Here is a 12,975-nt window from a genome sequence, read left to right on the forward strand (position 1 = left end):
TAAAATGCTGAAAAAATCGAACAACAGAACCATTTCTCAAGACCAAATGAGGAATCAATTTAAATTTAGTGTTTTGCGTTAGTCCTTACATTATATTTTGCCATACAGATATTAATTTTAATAAAATTGTTTGTATATTTAAATAGTTTTGACTGCCATTCATTATCGGATGTATAAGTTGAAGAGGAGAGTGGAGGAGCTGCTAAACTTTGTCGTAGGCCGTAACGAAAAAGATCGTCAAATGCTACTAGCATATTATGACGATCGATATTTGCAAACATATTGACCGTAAAATGTCAATATAGGGTGCGTGAATGCAGTGAGAATTTCTGGCGTTTAATGAAACGTGAAATGGTTCGGGATGTTTTGCCCCAAATTAAAAATGATTTCAACAGAGGTACGTTACCTTGCCTAAAACACTTTCAAGTTCAAGAAAGCAAAAAAAAATTATGGAAGCTAACTTCTGGCTGCTTTATTTGGGGGTTCTGGGGTTTTAAATTCCGCTGAAAGTGCAGACTTCAGTTAAATTAGAACTTGAACGTGCGTGCTGTGAGCGTGTATAATGGGTAGTCTCACTTTTCAAGAATTATTATGCTAATAGCACGAAAACAAGATGTTAGATTGTTGAAACAGAGTTTTTTAGAACGATGGTTTAGTACAAATTGGTAAATAAGAGAGAAAAGTTTTTTATGTACAGTAAAATAGTGGAGATGTTAAGTTGGTTAGTTAAAGTGATGAACAAAAGTAACTCACGTCAAATTGCTAAAACATTCCAACAGATTAATCTTTTTACGGCCTCCAAATTTTATCAATATTAGAACTCCTTAAAATGTGAAATTGATAGGCGTTCAAATGGAGTACATAAAACATTTTAAAAACTCTTAAAATGTTGAATAGAATCAACAATCTGAATTAAACAATTATTGTTCCAATTTCCATTGCTTGCAAAGTATTATTCAGAGCTTCCAGATAAACGTCAATTTTCAATATAGAAATAAATAAACTCTAATTTAGACCTCGACTTATGAAAAGACTTTATAATTCTAGTAGGGGGTCCAATACTGACTATAAATACACGCTCCACCTCCTAAATAAAGTCGAGTTAAAGTCTTTTCATGGGTCCAGATAAGGTATTTTTACAGCAAATTAAGGTCGAGCATGGTCTTTTCATAGGTCGAGCATGGTCTTTTCATGAGGCGAGGATCTCATTGTATGGGTAAATTACAGTTAACTTTTCCACAATTTTTTGCAGATGTGTAACGCCTTCCAGCAACACCAAACTAGCGTGAAACAGGCAGCACCTTCGAAAAACAGATGGAAATTCACCATAAAATCTTGAGAAAATTTGAATTCTTAAGATAAATTAGTTTTCGTAATTAACTAATATAGCAAATTTGTTCGACTGAAATCAACTATTTAACAAAAATCTAGCAATTGATATTTCATAAGCAATGCGTTCAGTGTGTTATGATTTAGTTCATTTGATTATAAAAGTCAATTTTTCAAATATATTTATAATAGCACAGTTCGCTTGTCGAGAAAATATGAGAAACATTGAAAAATTTGAACTGTAAAACCCGTTGGCTACGTTATAAGCAACAATTAATCTTAAGTGAAAAAAATGCTCGACCAAACAGTTGCTTAAAAAGACCATGCTGGACTGAAACAGCCCATGAAAAGACGTTAGCTGGACCTAATCGTTCAGCTAGACTTTGGCTCGACCAAAGTTTTTGATGCTGGACTTGAGCTCAACCCAAATATGATGCTCGACTTTCCCTCGACCTAAAATGTTCATGCTGGACCCAAAAAATTTATTTTCACTTAAAATTAATTGTTGCTTATAACGCAGTCAACGGGTTTTATATTTCAAATTCGCTATATTAGTTAATTGCGAAAAATAACTTATCTTAAGAATTCAATTTTTCTTAAGCTTTTTTTGATTAATTTCCATCTAAGTTTCGAAGGTGGACTGCCTATTGCAACGCTAGTTTGGTGTTGCTGGTAGGTGTTGCATATCTACAAAAAATTATATTACAGGTGAATTTTAAACCTAAAAACTATATTTCAGAGCTTCTTCAGAGCATTTATCAAATACTGTCAGCACTTTTTCGGAACTTTTCGTGAAACATTTAAAGAAACATCAAAAAATTTTACCGCCTTTCTTACATTTTTTTTTCAAAAGCAGCTAACCAACTTTTAGGTGCTCAAGCGTTCAAAGATCTCTAGTGTTGTTGAAGAAAAGGGCCAAGGGTCACAAAAAATGATGCTCTAACTCTGCCAGAACACAAAAAAATCTTACAAAGTATGTTGAACATAGCTCAATTATTCTGGAAATATCAGCAGTGTTTTAAAATTTGTTTTTCTAGCATAAATTGAATGTTTTTCAGCACAATCTAGCAAACTTGTAACAAAAAAATCGAGCTGAAATTTTTGAAAGGTCAACAAATTCTAGCGCGAGTTTCGTGACGTATATTCCAGAATCACAATTTGTTGTTTTTGCATCATAGATGTCTTTTTGAATTTCTGAGTAATCTTATAACTTACTTTCTGCTGTTGTGGCAATTCTTTTTGTTTGGACCTTCTAATCTTGTCTTCTTGTGCTTTTTGTGGTGGTTCTTCTGTTCTTTCCTCTCTTTCACTCTGCTCTTCCATCGGGGGCTGCGTAAACAAAGAGTGAACAAATTTAAAATATTAATTGAGATATAATTGCCCCCCCCCCACACACACACAGACACCTTGCCGTATTATACCCTTTTGCTATGATATTCCAGGTTTAGAAGAGTACGGGAGCTGTGGGTGTAAACGTTTCCAACACCGAGCTTGAATTTTTATCTCTAGTTCAGAGATCGTCGTAAGAAAATTGTGGTTATGTTTGGTTATTTTTTACATTTCAAAAACGAACATACCGACGATACCGAAAAAAACGTAAAAACTATTAAATAGTTAACTTTTCCATAATTTTTTGCAGATTTGTAACGCCTTCCAGCAACACCAAACTAGCGTGAAACAGGCAGCACCTTCGAAAAACAGATGGAAATTCACCATAAAATCTTGAGAAAATTTGAATTCTTAAGATAAATTAGTTTTCGTAATTAACTAATATAGCGAATTTGTTCGGCTGAATTCAACTAATTAACAAAAATCTAGCAATTGATATTTCATAAGCAATGCGTTCAGTGTGTTATGATTTAGTTCATTTGATTATAAAAGTCAATTTTTCAAAAATATTTATAATAGCACAGTTCGCTTGTCGAGAAAATATGAGAAACATTGGAAAATTTGAACTGTAAAACCCGTTGACTACGTTATAAGCAACAATTAATCTTAAGTGAAAAAAAATGCTCGACCAAACAGTTGTATAAAAAGACCATGCTGGACTGAAACAGCCCATGAAAAGACGTTAGCTGGACCTAATCGTTCAGCTAGACTTTGGCTCGACCCAAGTTTTTGATGCTGGACTTGAGCTCAACCCAAATATGATGCTCGACTTTCCCTCGACCTAAAATGTTCATGCTGGACCCAAAAAATTTATTTTCACTTAAAATTAATTGTTGCTTATAACGCAGTCAACGGGTTTTATATTTCAAATTCGCTATATTAGTTAATTGCAAAACATAATTTATCTTAAGAATTCAATTTTTCTTAAGATTTTTTTGATTTAATTTCCATCTAAGTTTCGAAGGTGGACTGCCTATTGCAACGCTAGTTTGGTGTTGCTAGTAGGTGTTACATATCTACAAAAAATTATATTACAGGTGAATTTTAAACCTAAATACTATTTTTCAGAGCTTCTTCAGAGCATTTATCAAATACTGTCAGCACTTTTTCGGAACTTTTCGTGAAACATTTAAAGAAACATCAAAAAATTTTACCGCCTTTCTTACATTTTTTTTTCAAAAGCAGCTAACCAACTTTTAGGTGCTCAAGCGTTCAAAGATCTCTAGTGCTGTTGAAGAAAAGGGCCAAAGGTCACAAAAAATGATGCTCTAACTCTGCCAGAACACAAAAAAATCTTACAAAGTATGTTGAACATAGCTCAATTATTCTGGAAATATCAGCAGTGTTTTAAAATTTGTTTTTCTAGCATAAATTGAATGTTTTTCAGCACAATCTAGCAAACTTGTAACAAAAAAATCGAGCTGAAATTTTTGAAAGGTCAACAAATTCTAGCGCGAATTTCGTGACGTATATTCCAGAATCACAATTTGTTGTTTTTGCATCATAGATGTCTTTTTGAATTTCTGAGTAATCTTATAACTTACTTTCTGCTGTTGTGGCAATTCTTTTTGTTTGGACCTTCTAATCTTGTCTTCTTGTGCTTTTTGTGGTGGTTCTTCTGTTCTTTCCTCTCTTTCACTCTGCTCTTCCATCGGGGGCTGCATAAACAAAGAGTGAACAAAATTAAAATATTAATTGAGATATAATTGCCCCCCCACACACACACACACAGACACCTTGCCGTATTATACCCTTTTGCTATGATATTCCAGGTTTAGAAGAGTACGGGAGCTGTGGGTGTAAACGTTTCCAACACCGAGCTTGAATTTTTATCTCTAGTTCAGAGATCGTCGTAAGAAAATCGTGGTTATGTTTGGTTATTTTTTACATTTCAAAAACGAACATACCGACGATACCGAAAAAAAAAACGTAAAAACTTTTAAATAGACAAAGATAGACAAAGACGACAAAAGTTTCTACGTTTTTTTTCGGTATCGTCGGTATGTTCGGTTTTCAAATGTAAAAAATTGTCGATATGTTCGGTTTCGTAGAATGGGTATGTTCGGTTTCAAACCACGGGAAATTATGAGAAAATAACATATGCACTTGATTTCTCATGTTCATATCAAGACTTAGTGAGTGTGGTTTGAATCCCATCAATGATCGAGTCTTGTGAAGTCCAAGAAGGCAAAGTGTATTTATTCATGAACAATTGCACATGAAGTATTATTATTCACCTGATTAAAAATCACTGTCATCATACGTAAAATAATAGATATACACATAAGAGAAGGCTCAGCAAAGCTTAACCCAAAAGTTTGAGCAAAAAGATTCCGAGTTGACAATAAGTCTAATAATCAGTGATTTGAATCTGAGGTTTAATCTGACCCTTGCTAAACGATTAATTGGGATACATAATAGGCAAAAAATATGTGTGAACATGGAATAATTTGCTACATTTTTGTTCATAATATGGTCTAATATAGTATTATTTATTTCAAAGGGTCAAAAAATTATACAGCGTCAGTCCTAATCAATTTAAACGAAAATCTGTTCCAACTGAAAAGTATTGTAAAAAAGCGGAAAAAAGATATTGTTCTCACATGTTCCACCATGTTGATTAAATTTGTCAAAATTCTTTTTTCGTTGCAAAAAGTAATAAGATTTCTACCAAATTCTTAGCAATAAACTTTTCAGAAGCCTCTTCTGAAGATTGAAGACATCTTCTGTAAGAAAAAATAAACGGCTAAACTTTTAAAAAAGTCGATTTGAATTTTCTAAAAAGACTTTTTTGTTGATAATGACGTTTCAAAAATTTGAAAGTGCTGAGATAAAGAGCATCACGGTTAAAAAGTTTGCAGCTAACGAAATTCAACAGAACAAAATGCAAAAACCTTAATTTGTAAACAAATTTCCTGAACATGTCGGTAAAAATTTAATAACTGAAAAAATTTAACTACTGAAAAAAATGAAAAAAAAATACACTAGATATGATCTTTATGTTTCATTTGCGATTTTAAATCTCAACGTTTCTAAATTTTCAATGGGAGCTGGCGTGGAAAATTTTAAAATCAAATAGTTATTAATGAAAAAATTAAAAACTGAGTTGAATTTCATATCAAGTAATATTTTTTTGCAAAAAGTTTTAGTTTATGTCGTTGTGACGTCAAGTATTATGTTATTGTAACATTTTCTATAACAAAAATCATACCGATTATATAAATGCTTCAAAGATCTTTTTTGAACATCAATGTTCTCACCACATTATATCGTCTGCATTGTATACAATATATTTGGCTCTCATTGAATCTCTTTGTTATCAACCGAATCAGCTAAAAAGTAGAAACTTGCAACCCAAATGAAATTCAGGAAAAAGAATAGTTTGAAAACGATAACAAGTCTTCCGTATTTTTGGTTCTTGTCACAGCTATCTAGGCACATTTTGTTTTCCAATACCCTAAGTTACTCTAAAAGCTTGATTTTCGAGGTCCCGTGTTAGTATCCCAAAGAATTGAAAGTTTCATATAGAATTTGAATCAAATTAATTAATTAATCAGCAAATGTGAACCATAAATTTTTAAGTCAATGGATGTGCCAAGGAAATTGAGACGGAGAGCAAATCGTTTTTTGGGTCTCTGATTTGATTTTTTTATTGTTCTTGATTCTAAATTTCCATATGAAGACAGTTTTTGTAGAGTTTTGAATATTTAGGATAAAAATTTTAAATTCATGTAAGTTTCTGTTGAAATTCAGAGATACTTATTTGAACCTACATTTATGAAAATAAAGTTCTGACCATTGTTTTCTTAAGAAATTTGAAAACACACAAATGAATCCTGCACTGCATCTCCTAAACAAAACTGGAAAACTGATAATCACCAAAAATTTAACTCGAGAGCTGGTTTTGTTTAGGTCTCAGAAAAAGTTCAGGTCTTTAAGTGCCAAAGAGTTTTTTCAAAAAAAAATTATTTTTTCTGCTTGGTTTTAAATTTTTGTGGTGATTTTTGTTGAGGTTCTTCTTTTCTCTCCTCTCGTTAACTCTGCTTTATAATTGGTGATCTGTTAGTTTAAAAATAAAAAAGTTATCAAAGTAAAGCGGTGGAATGGATTTAGAAAGCACGTAAGAATTCAAATAAGTTGAGAAACTAAAGTTTTTGTGCCGCGTTCTTCTGGAGGTAACAAAACTTTGTTTCTGCGCTTCTGCTTTTTTTTTACTTTACACTGCCACTTGTTTCGAAACAAGTTATCAATTCTCTCATTAATTTTATACTCTGAGAAATCAAAATGAGAACTAAATAACTACATATTGTCTTTCTCTTTCTCAAGTTATATTTTTTTCTCGTTTTTAACTATCAAGCGCTTGTTTTCATGAAAAACGGAAAGTAGAATAAAATAATTGAGAGAATCTTTCAACAGCTACAAACTGATAATTGTGTTTTTTCTCTACGATGCGTATATAAAAAGAAATTTTGAGTTAAGAGGAAAAAACCTGCATCTCATACATTCTCCCAATTTGAAAAAGATATTCCAAAAATATTTAAATTTTGACAAGATACAAGGCTTCAACATAATGTTGCATGTGTATAATAAAATTGTACGCTGTAAATTGTTGCCAATATCCTGATGTCGTTTTTAATCTATCAAAAAGTCATAAATATGATCAAAATCAGTAGATAAAGGGAGATATAGGTTTATATATAATACATCCTTAAACCACCAAGGAAAAGCAGTTAATTCTACGGGTTAATTTTTGTTAGCAAAAAAACTTTTAATTAAAGATAAAGTTTAAAAATTATTTGAACATTTGAGCAAAAGATACAACTTAGCACATGAACTGTTTTCTGGAAATGTTTCTTTGAGAAAAAATGAGACAGTTTTAAACTCAAAAATATTCAAATTTATATCATTTATAATTATTAGAAGCGATTGCAATCAACGCTTTTGAACGTCTGATGCAAATATGGCTTTTTGCATGTTCTAAAATTAGTTGTTACTGCAGAACAGAAAATTTTGAGTATGTAAAATGCTTTTTATATCCTTTTTATATGCAATAAAATCCAGAGTTCGTACTGAAAATGTTTGTTTTTGATGAAACATGTTTGAGATTTTGAAGTTCCGATGGAAGATACAAATTATTTTGATTTTCACTTATGTGTTACGATTTTTTGTAACGCTTCAGATGATATGTCAATTTTTACCATGCTTATTTTGGATGTTAATGGTTATGATAGTTGCATTGCAAAAATGGACCGAATCATAGCTTCGCTACTTACCTGTTCATTTTGAGAAGATTCAGGCTTTGCAGGACTGTCATTATCGCCATATACTTCTTTTGGTGTTTCTTGTAACTTTAATTCTGGCTCTAATTTTTCTTCCTTTTCTATATTTGCTTCATTTTCCGTTTTTTCTTCTCTTTCCATAATTTCTTCGTTATCTGTTTTTTCTTTATCCATTGTTGCGTCGTTTTCCTTTTTTTCATCATTTTGCAAATTTTCCTCGTTTACTAATCTTTCATCCATATCAATTTTGTCCTCCTGTTCCGCCTTTTCCGACTGCTGTTCTTCAGTTTCCCATGTTTCGTCGGTTTCCATTATAAATAACACAAACGTTGATAGAATAATGCGTGCAAAGAATATTTGAAAAATGTAAACAAAATATAACCTTTTTTGCACCACAAATGTGCGGCTTTGATGTGCAGATTCAATTCGAGACAAGACGGCAACTGTTACAAACTTTTATAAACTCAACTTTCTTAAAAGGCGAAAAATGATAGACAAATAAAACTTAATTTGTTAAGAGTGTATTTTTCAGGTGATAACCAGTTTTATTTTTAACCAATTTGATTCAATTTAATCTAACCAATTTCAAAAGAATATTTATTATCGAATTCAGGAAAATTATTTGAAGAGACAATATGTCAGAAATGATTCAGAAATATATACGAAAAGTCAGTAAATCTATCAAATAATTACTCTACACATAACTTGAATATTTCAAATTTTGATCAACTTTTTTTTAACAAAGTTGACCAAAAATAGCAAACTTCAGTCAAAAATCGAACTTTCTATTGTTCAGTAAATGTCATATACAAATACATATGCAAGTTTTTCAAACAAATTGAATAATTCTACAATTCTATCGTACTGTTTCGTTCATAGAAAGATGCATAGATAGATTCTGAGTTTGCTCAACGTTACCACGCACGAATTATAATAGACAAAACCGCGTGTATTTATACAATCGATATGAACTAATTTGAACAGTTTGTTTAAGACTACAGTTCCATCTACATAACGATTATGATGTTCCTAATTTAGTACGCTTAGTTTTAGCGTAGTTTGTTGCGACAAAAGAGCTTAAGTTTGTTAAACCGTACAGATCCATTATACGCTAGCCGCTAAACCTACAAACTAGGCGTCAATTTGATTTTGCTTAATTTGGAACTTTCTTGCCACAAATAATTTCACTCAGATCTGAAATTGAATCATGCGGCGTAAAGACGTTATGTGAATATTGAGGAACAACTTTCGCAATTTTCTGTTAAAATATTAAAATTGTATCGTTTAGCTGAGGAACATATTTCAAGACACAATACATATTGAAACTTGTTTACTGAAAATTAAAGATGTCTGTTGAAAAGTACACAGAGCGACTTTCAAGGTCAAGTGTTCTGTCGTCCGTGCAACTGGTGTTACTTTTCAGCATGAAATATTTTTTTCTTTGAGTCCTTGAGTCCTTTTTAGTCCATACCCCAGATAAAATCGCACGATTATCATGCAAGATCTTGCAAGATCCTTGCAAGATTACACATCATCTGGAAAATTTGAGCACGAATCTTTTAATATCGTGCAAGATAACAGTCCGATTTGCAGGAGACTTGCAAGATAGCTGTACATCTTGTATAACTCTTGCAAAATAATCGTCTTGCAGTAAGCACCGGAAACACGCATTAACATCTACATGGTCCTCTTTAGCTTCTTTGGAGAATACAAATTAGTATTCGATCTATCCTCTAGTCTCCAAAGAAAACAAATGCGACACTAAAAATGCTTAGGCTGCGACACTAAAAAACATGTAAATAGTAAAAGCATCAAAATGCGCAAAAGGGATCACCGAAAGGGTTGGGTTTGGCGCTATAAAAGAAAGGAAACATATATAAGTTTTCTAAAAAAAACGGCAAAACACAACCACATGAGAAGAGGCGCAAAAAAGTTCAACCGAGAAATAAAAGGAGTGAAAGAGAGAGAAAGGTAGGGGATACATACACTGAACAGACAAACCAAAGAAATTGCCATAGCCAAAAGGGTATGGGGAGAAAACGTCAAGGGAGGAAAACAGCCGAATGAGGCGTGTAAACGAATAAGCGGCAGCAAAAGAGCTGGCAAAACAAGCAACCGACGATGAGCAGACGAGGAGAGCGAGCAAGAAAAATGAGCAAACAACTTCTAGGGAGCATGAACGAGCAAGCTAGAAGAAGCGTGCGAGAAAAAGAAGCGAGCGAAATCGTAGAGGCGGACGAGAAGGCAGCAGGAGAGAGAGAGAGAGAGAGAGAGAGAGAGAGAGAGAGGGAGAGAGAGAGAGAAAAAGAGAGATTGAAGAGCACAGAGAGGAAGAGAAGAGAGAGAGAGAGAGAGAGAGAGAGAGAGAGAGAGAAAGAGACAGAGGAAAGTCAGAAATAGGAAGAGAGGGAGAAAGAGAAAGAGAAAGAGAGAGAGAGAGAGAGAGAGAGAGAGAGAGAGCAAAGAGAGAGAGAGAGAGAGAGAGAGAGAAAGAGAGAGAGAGAGGAAGGTAGGGAGAAAGACAGAGAGAGAGAGAGAGAGAGAGAGAGAGAGAGAGAGAGAGAGATAGATAGAGAGAAAGAGAGAGAGAGAGAGAGAGAGAGATAAAGGGAGACAACGAAAAAACCAGAAAATGAAGAGGATCACAGTGAAAATAAAGAAATTGGAGCAAGAAAAAGGCAGGAACGAAGAGAGGAGAACAAAGAGCAGATTTGGAAGAAGGAGACCACATCTACTGAAAACAAAAAATAGAGAAAAAGTGAGAGGTAGAGAGAGAGAGAGAGAAAGAGAGAGAGAGAGAGAGATATGGAAAACAATAGGAGGAAAAAGAAAGCTCAAACCAGGCGGTAAAATTATTAATAATCACACATCATGATTTTAACTGAATTTCGTCACTATGAGTGCTCGGAAATCTTGATCTTCCCATCACAGCATATCCAGGAAATACAAACTATAAAACTAAAAAAAAACACAACAAGCAGGCGTGAGATGACCAAAAACGTATAGTTTCGTTTTTAGAAATGACCGTAGGGCTAAGAATTGGGTTTCGCCATGTATTTGTTTAAACAGAAAAAAAACGTTTTGTTCTTCTTAGTAAACACGTAAGATCAAGTTTCTGCTTTGGTTAAGTGTTGGGTCCTGTTCAACTTAATATTTAACGTTGGTTTGATGGTGCTTGAGTTCTTTTTTAATATTCATTGTGTCCGGAGTTAGTGGAACGAATTAATGCAAAAGAGAAAAATTGTATAAATTATTATAAACACCAATCTTTGGAAGCTTTAAAGTTAATTTTTTTGTTGCTTGTTGAGTCAATCGCAACTGGTGCAGGCTTATTCTTTAAAAAACATTCATTGACTTATTCGGCCGGAATTCAATGTTTTGAATACGTAATCATTTGTAAATTACATATCAAACATTCTGTTTAGGCCTGAGAATTGTTGATCTTAGGCAAAAATTTTTTTTCCATAATTTTTGACTTTTAATCTGTGTAAACCTGGGAAGGAGTGCTGTTCTGAAATATGAAGCTTTTTAATATAATTGAAAGGCCAATAAAAGTGGTCATTTACTATATCAGCCATGTCCACATTCAACAAGTAAAAACGTTAAGTTATCGCTACGCAAACGTAAGATAAACTTTTCTGAATGGCTTCAAGATCAAAACTGATTTCTTTCTTCAAAAATTTTACCCGGTTATCTTAAAACACCTTGCAAAATTCTTGTAAGATAAGCGTCTGCATCTTGCATATTGCAACGTAAACGTTATTCGCAAAAGTCTTGCAAGGTCTTGCAGGCTAAAAGTTATTTGCGAAAGCCTTGAAAGGTCTTAGAAGATAACCATTGGAGTTCGTCTTAAGTAGCTCAAACCCCTAAATTTGAACTTTTCTCTGCAGAAACCTTACAATCTAAATACCACTAAGAAATTCATGACGCAAACTTAAGAAAACTGAAACATTTTAATTCCAAAAAACTGGCACCATTCTGTTCTTTCAAATTAAAAAAAGTTACAATTCAATTCGTTTCTGTCTTAGGGTTTGAATGGATTTTTGTTTCTATGATTTTGTTTTTGGAGGGTTTGCTTGAATTTTCCGTGTGTTTTGTTTCATAGCAAGTAAGCAACGCTAAATTTTTCTTGAAAAGTTTTTGTTAGCTTTTGAAGCGATCTCTACTAAATCAAAGTTCTTCAGTCTAAACAAGTTGGCAACGAACAACAATATCCCATATGGTCAAAATACTTGGATATTCTAACAATCCTCAATCAATGGCTGCAAACAAAATAAACTTCAAAGCAGCTCTTCTCCATATTCCCGACACAACACATTTGAAAAGAGCAAATTCTTAGAAGCTCAAAAAGGGAAACTGGCATCAACCGAGAATCGCTAAGCGGTACCATATATGTTTTCCAGCTTGAAACAAAGTATTCCAAGTTTGAAATCTGGCACTGCATTTAAGAAAATCTTATACTTCAGAAGCTGACACTGCAGATGAGTGGCTTTCAAAAACTTGCACGTGCGTGTTTCTGAGAGCAATTTTAAACTGCTTCTTTGAAGCTCAGGGGAAAGTTTCTTTTGTATGAATTTTCGAATCTGCTTTTTAGAAGCACACGAGGATCAGCTGCTCAATCGATGCCTCCTATAAACAATTGATTTCAAAAATTCGAAAATCTTTGAAATTGGCCGAAACAAATGAACCAAAAAAAGATCAACTAAAACTGAAACCAGTATTGTTTATTCTAAATATATCGGATTTTATACAAGGAAACAATTGTACCAAGCTACAGCTTACAAATTATAACGTGCTTAATGTTTTAGTCGTTGATCTCGAACTGCATCTTCAACTTCAATTTCACCATTTGTTTTTACTTCTACGACTTAGTTCTAAATGAAGTGAATGAGGTTTTTTTTTACAATAATCACGATCTCCAGTATCCCTTCATACGAGCCCGCAACTTTGCTTTATTTGAAAACATTTAAATATAATT

The 12,975-nt window shown here is 33.1% G+C and overlaps 1 protein-coding gene across 2 annotated transcripts in view; it reads right to left on the reverse strand.

Moving 5' to 3' along the window:
* The window catches only part of LOC142339225 (crustacean calcium-binding protein 23-like), a 36,186-nt gene that overhangs the window by 16,010 nt on the left and 7,201 nt on the right, over positions 1-12,975 (reverse strand). Inside the window, exons 1-3 of one of the 2 annotated variants that reach the window (XM_075389078.1) lie at positions 7,992-8,933; positions 4,263-4,376; positions 2,545-2,658 (exon numbers count right to left, since the gene is read on the reverse strand). In XM_075389078.1, the coding sequence (XP_075245193.1) occupies positions 2,545-2,658; positions 4,263-4,376; positions 7,992-8,309 (546 nt within the window). In that variant the 5' untranslated portion in view covers positions 8,310-8,933. Of the gene's footprint in view, positions 1-2,544; positions 2,659-4,262; positions 4,377-7,991; positions 8,934-12,975 lie in introns of those variants that run through there. The other variant, XM_075389079.1, reaches the window with a different exon arrangement.

Source organism: Convolutriloba macropyga, chromosome 5, assembly GCF_964194025.1.
Source record: "Convolutriloba macropyga chromosome 5, txConMacr16.3, whole genome shotgun sequence".
In the NCBI taxonomy this organism is placed as follows: Eukaryota; Metazoa; Xenacoelomorpha; order Acoela; family Convolutidae; genus Convolutriloba; species Convolutriloba macropyga.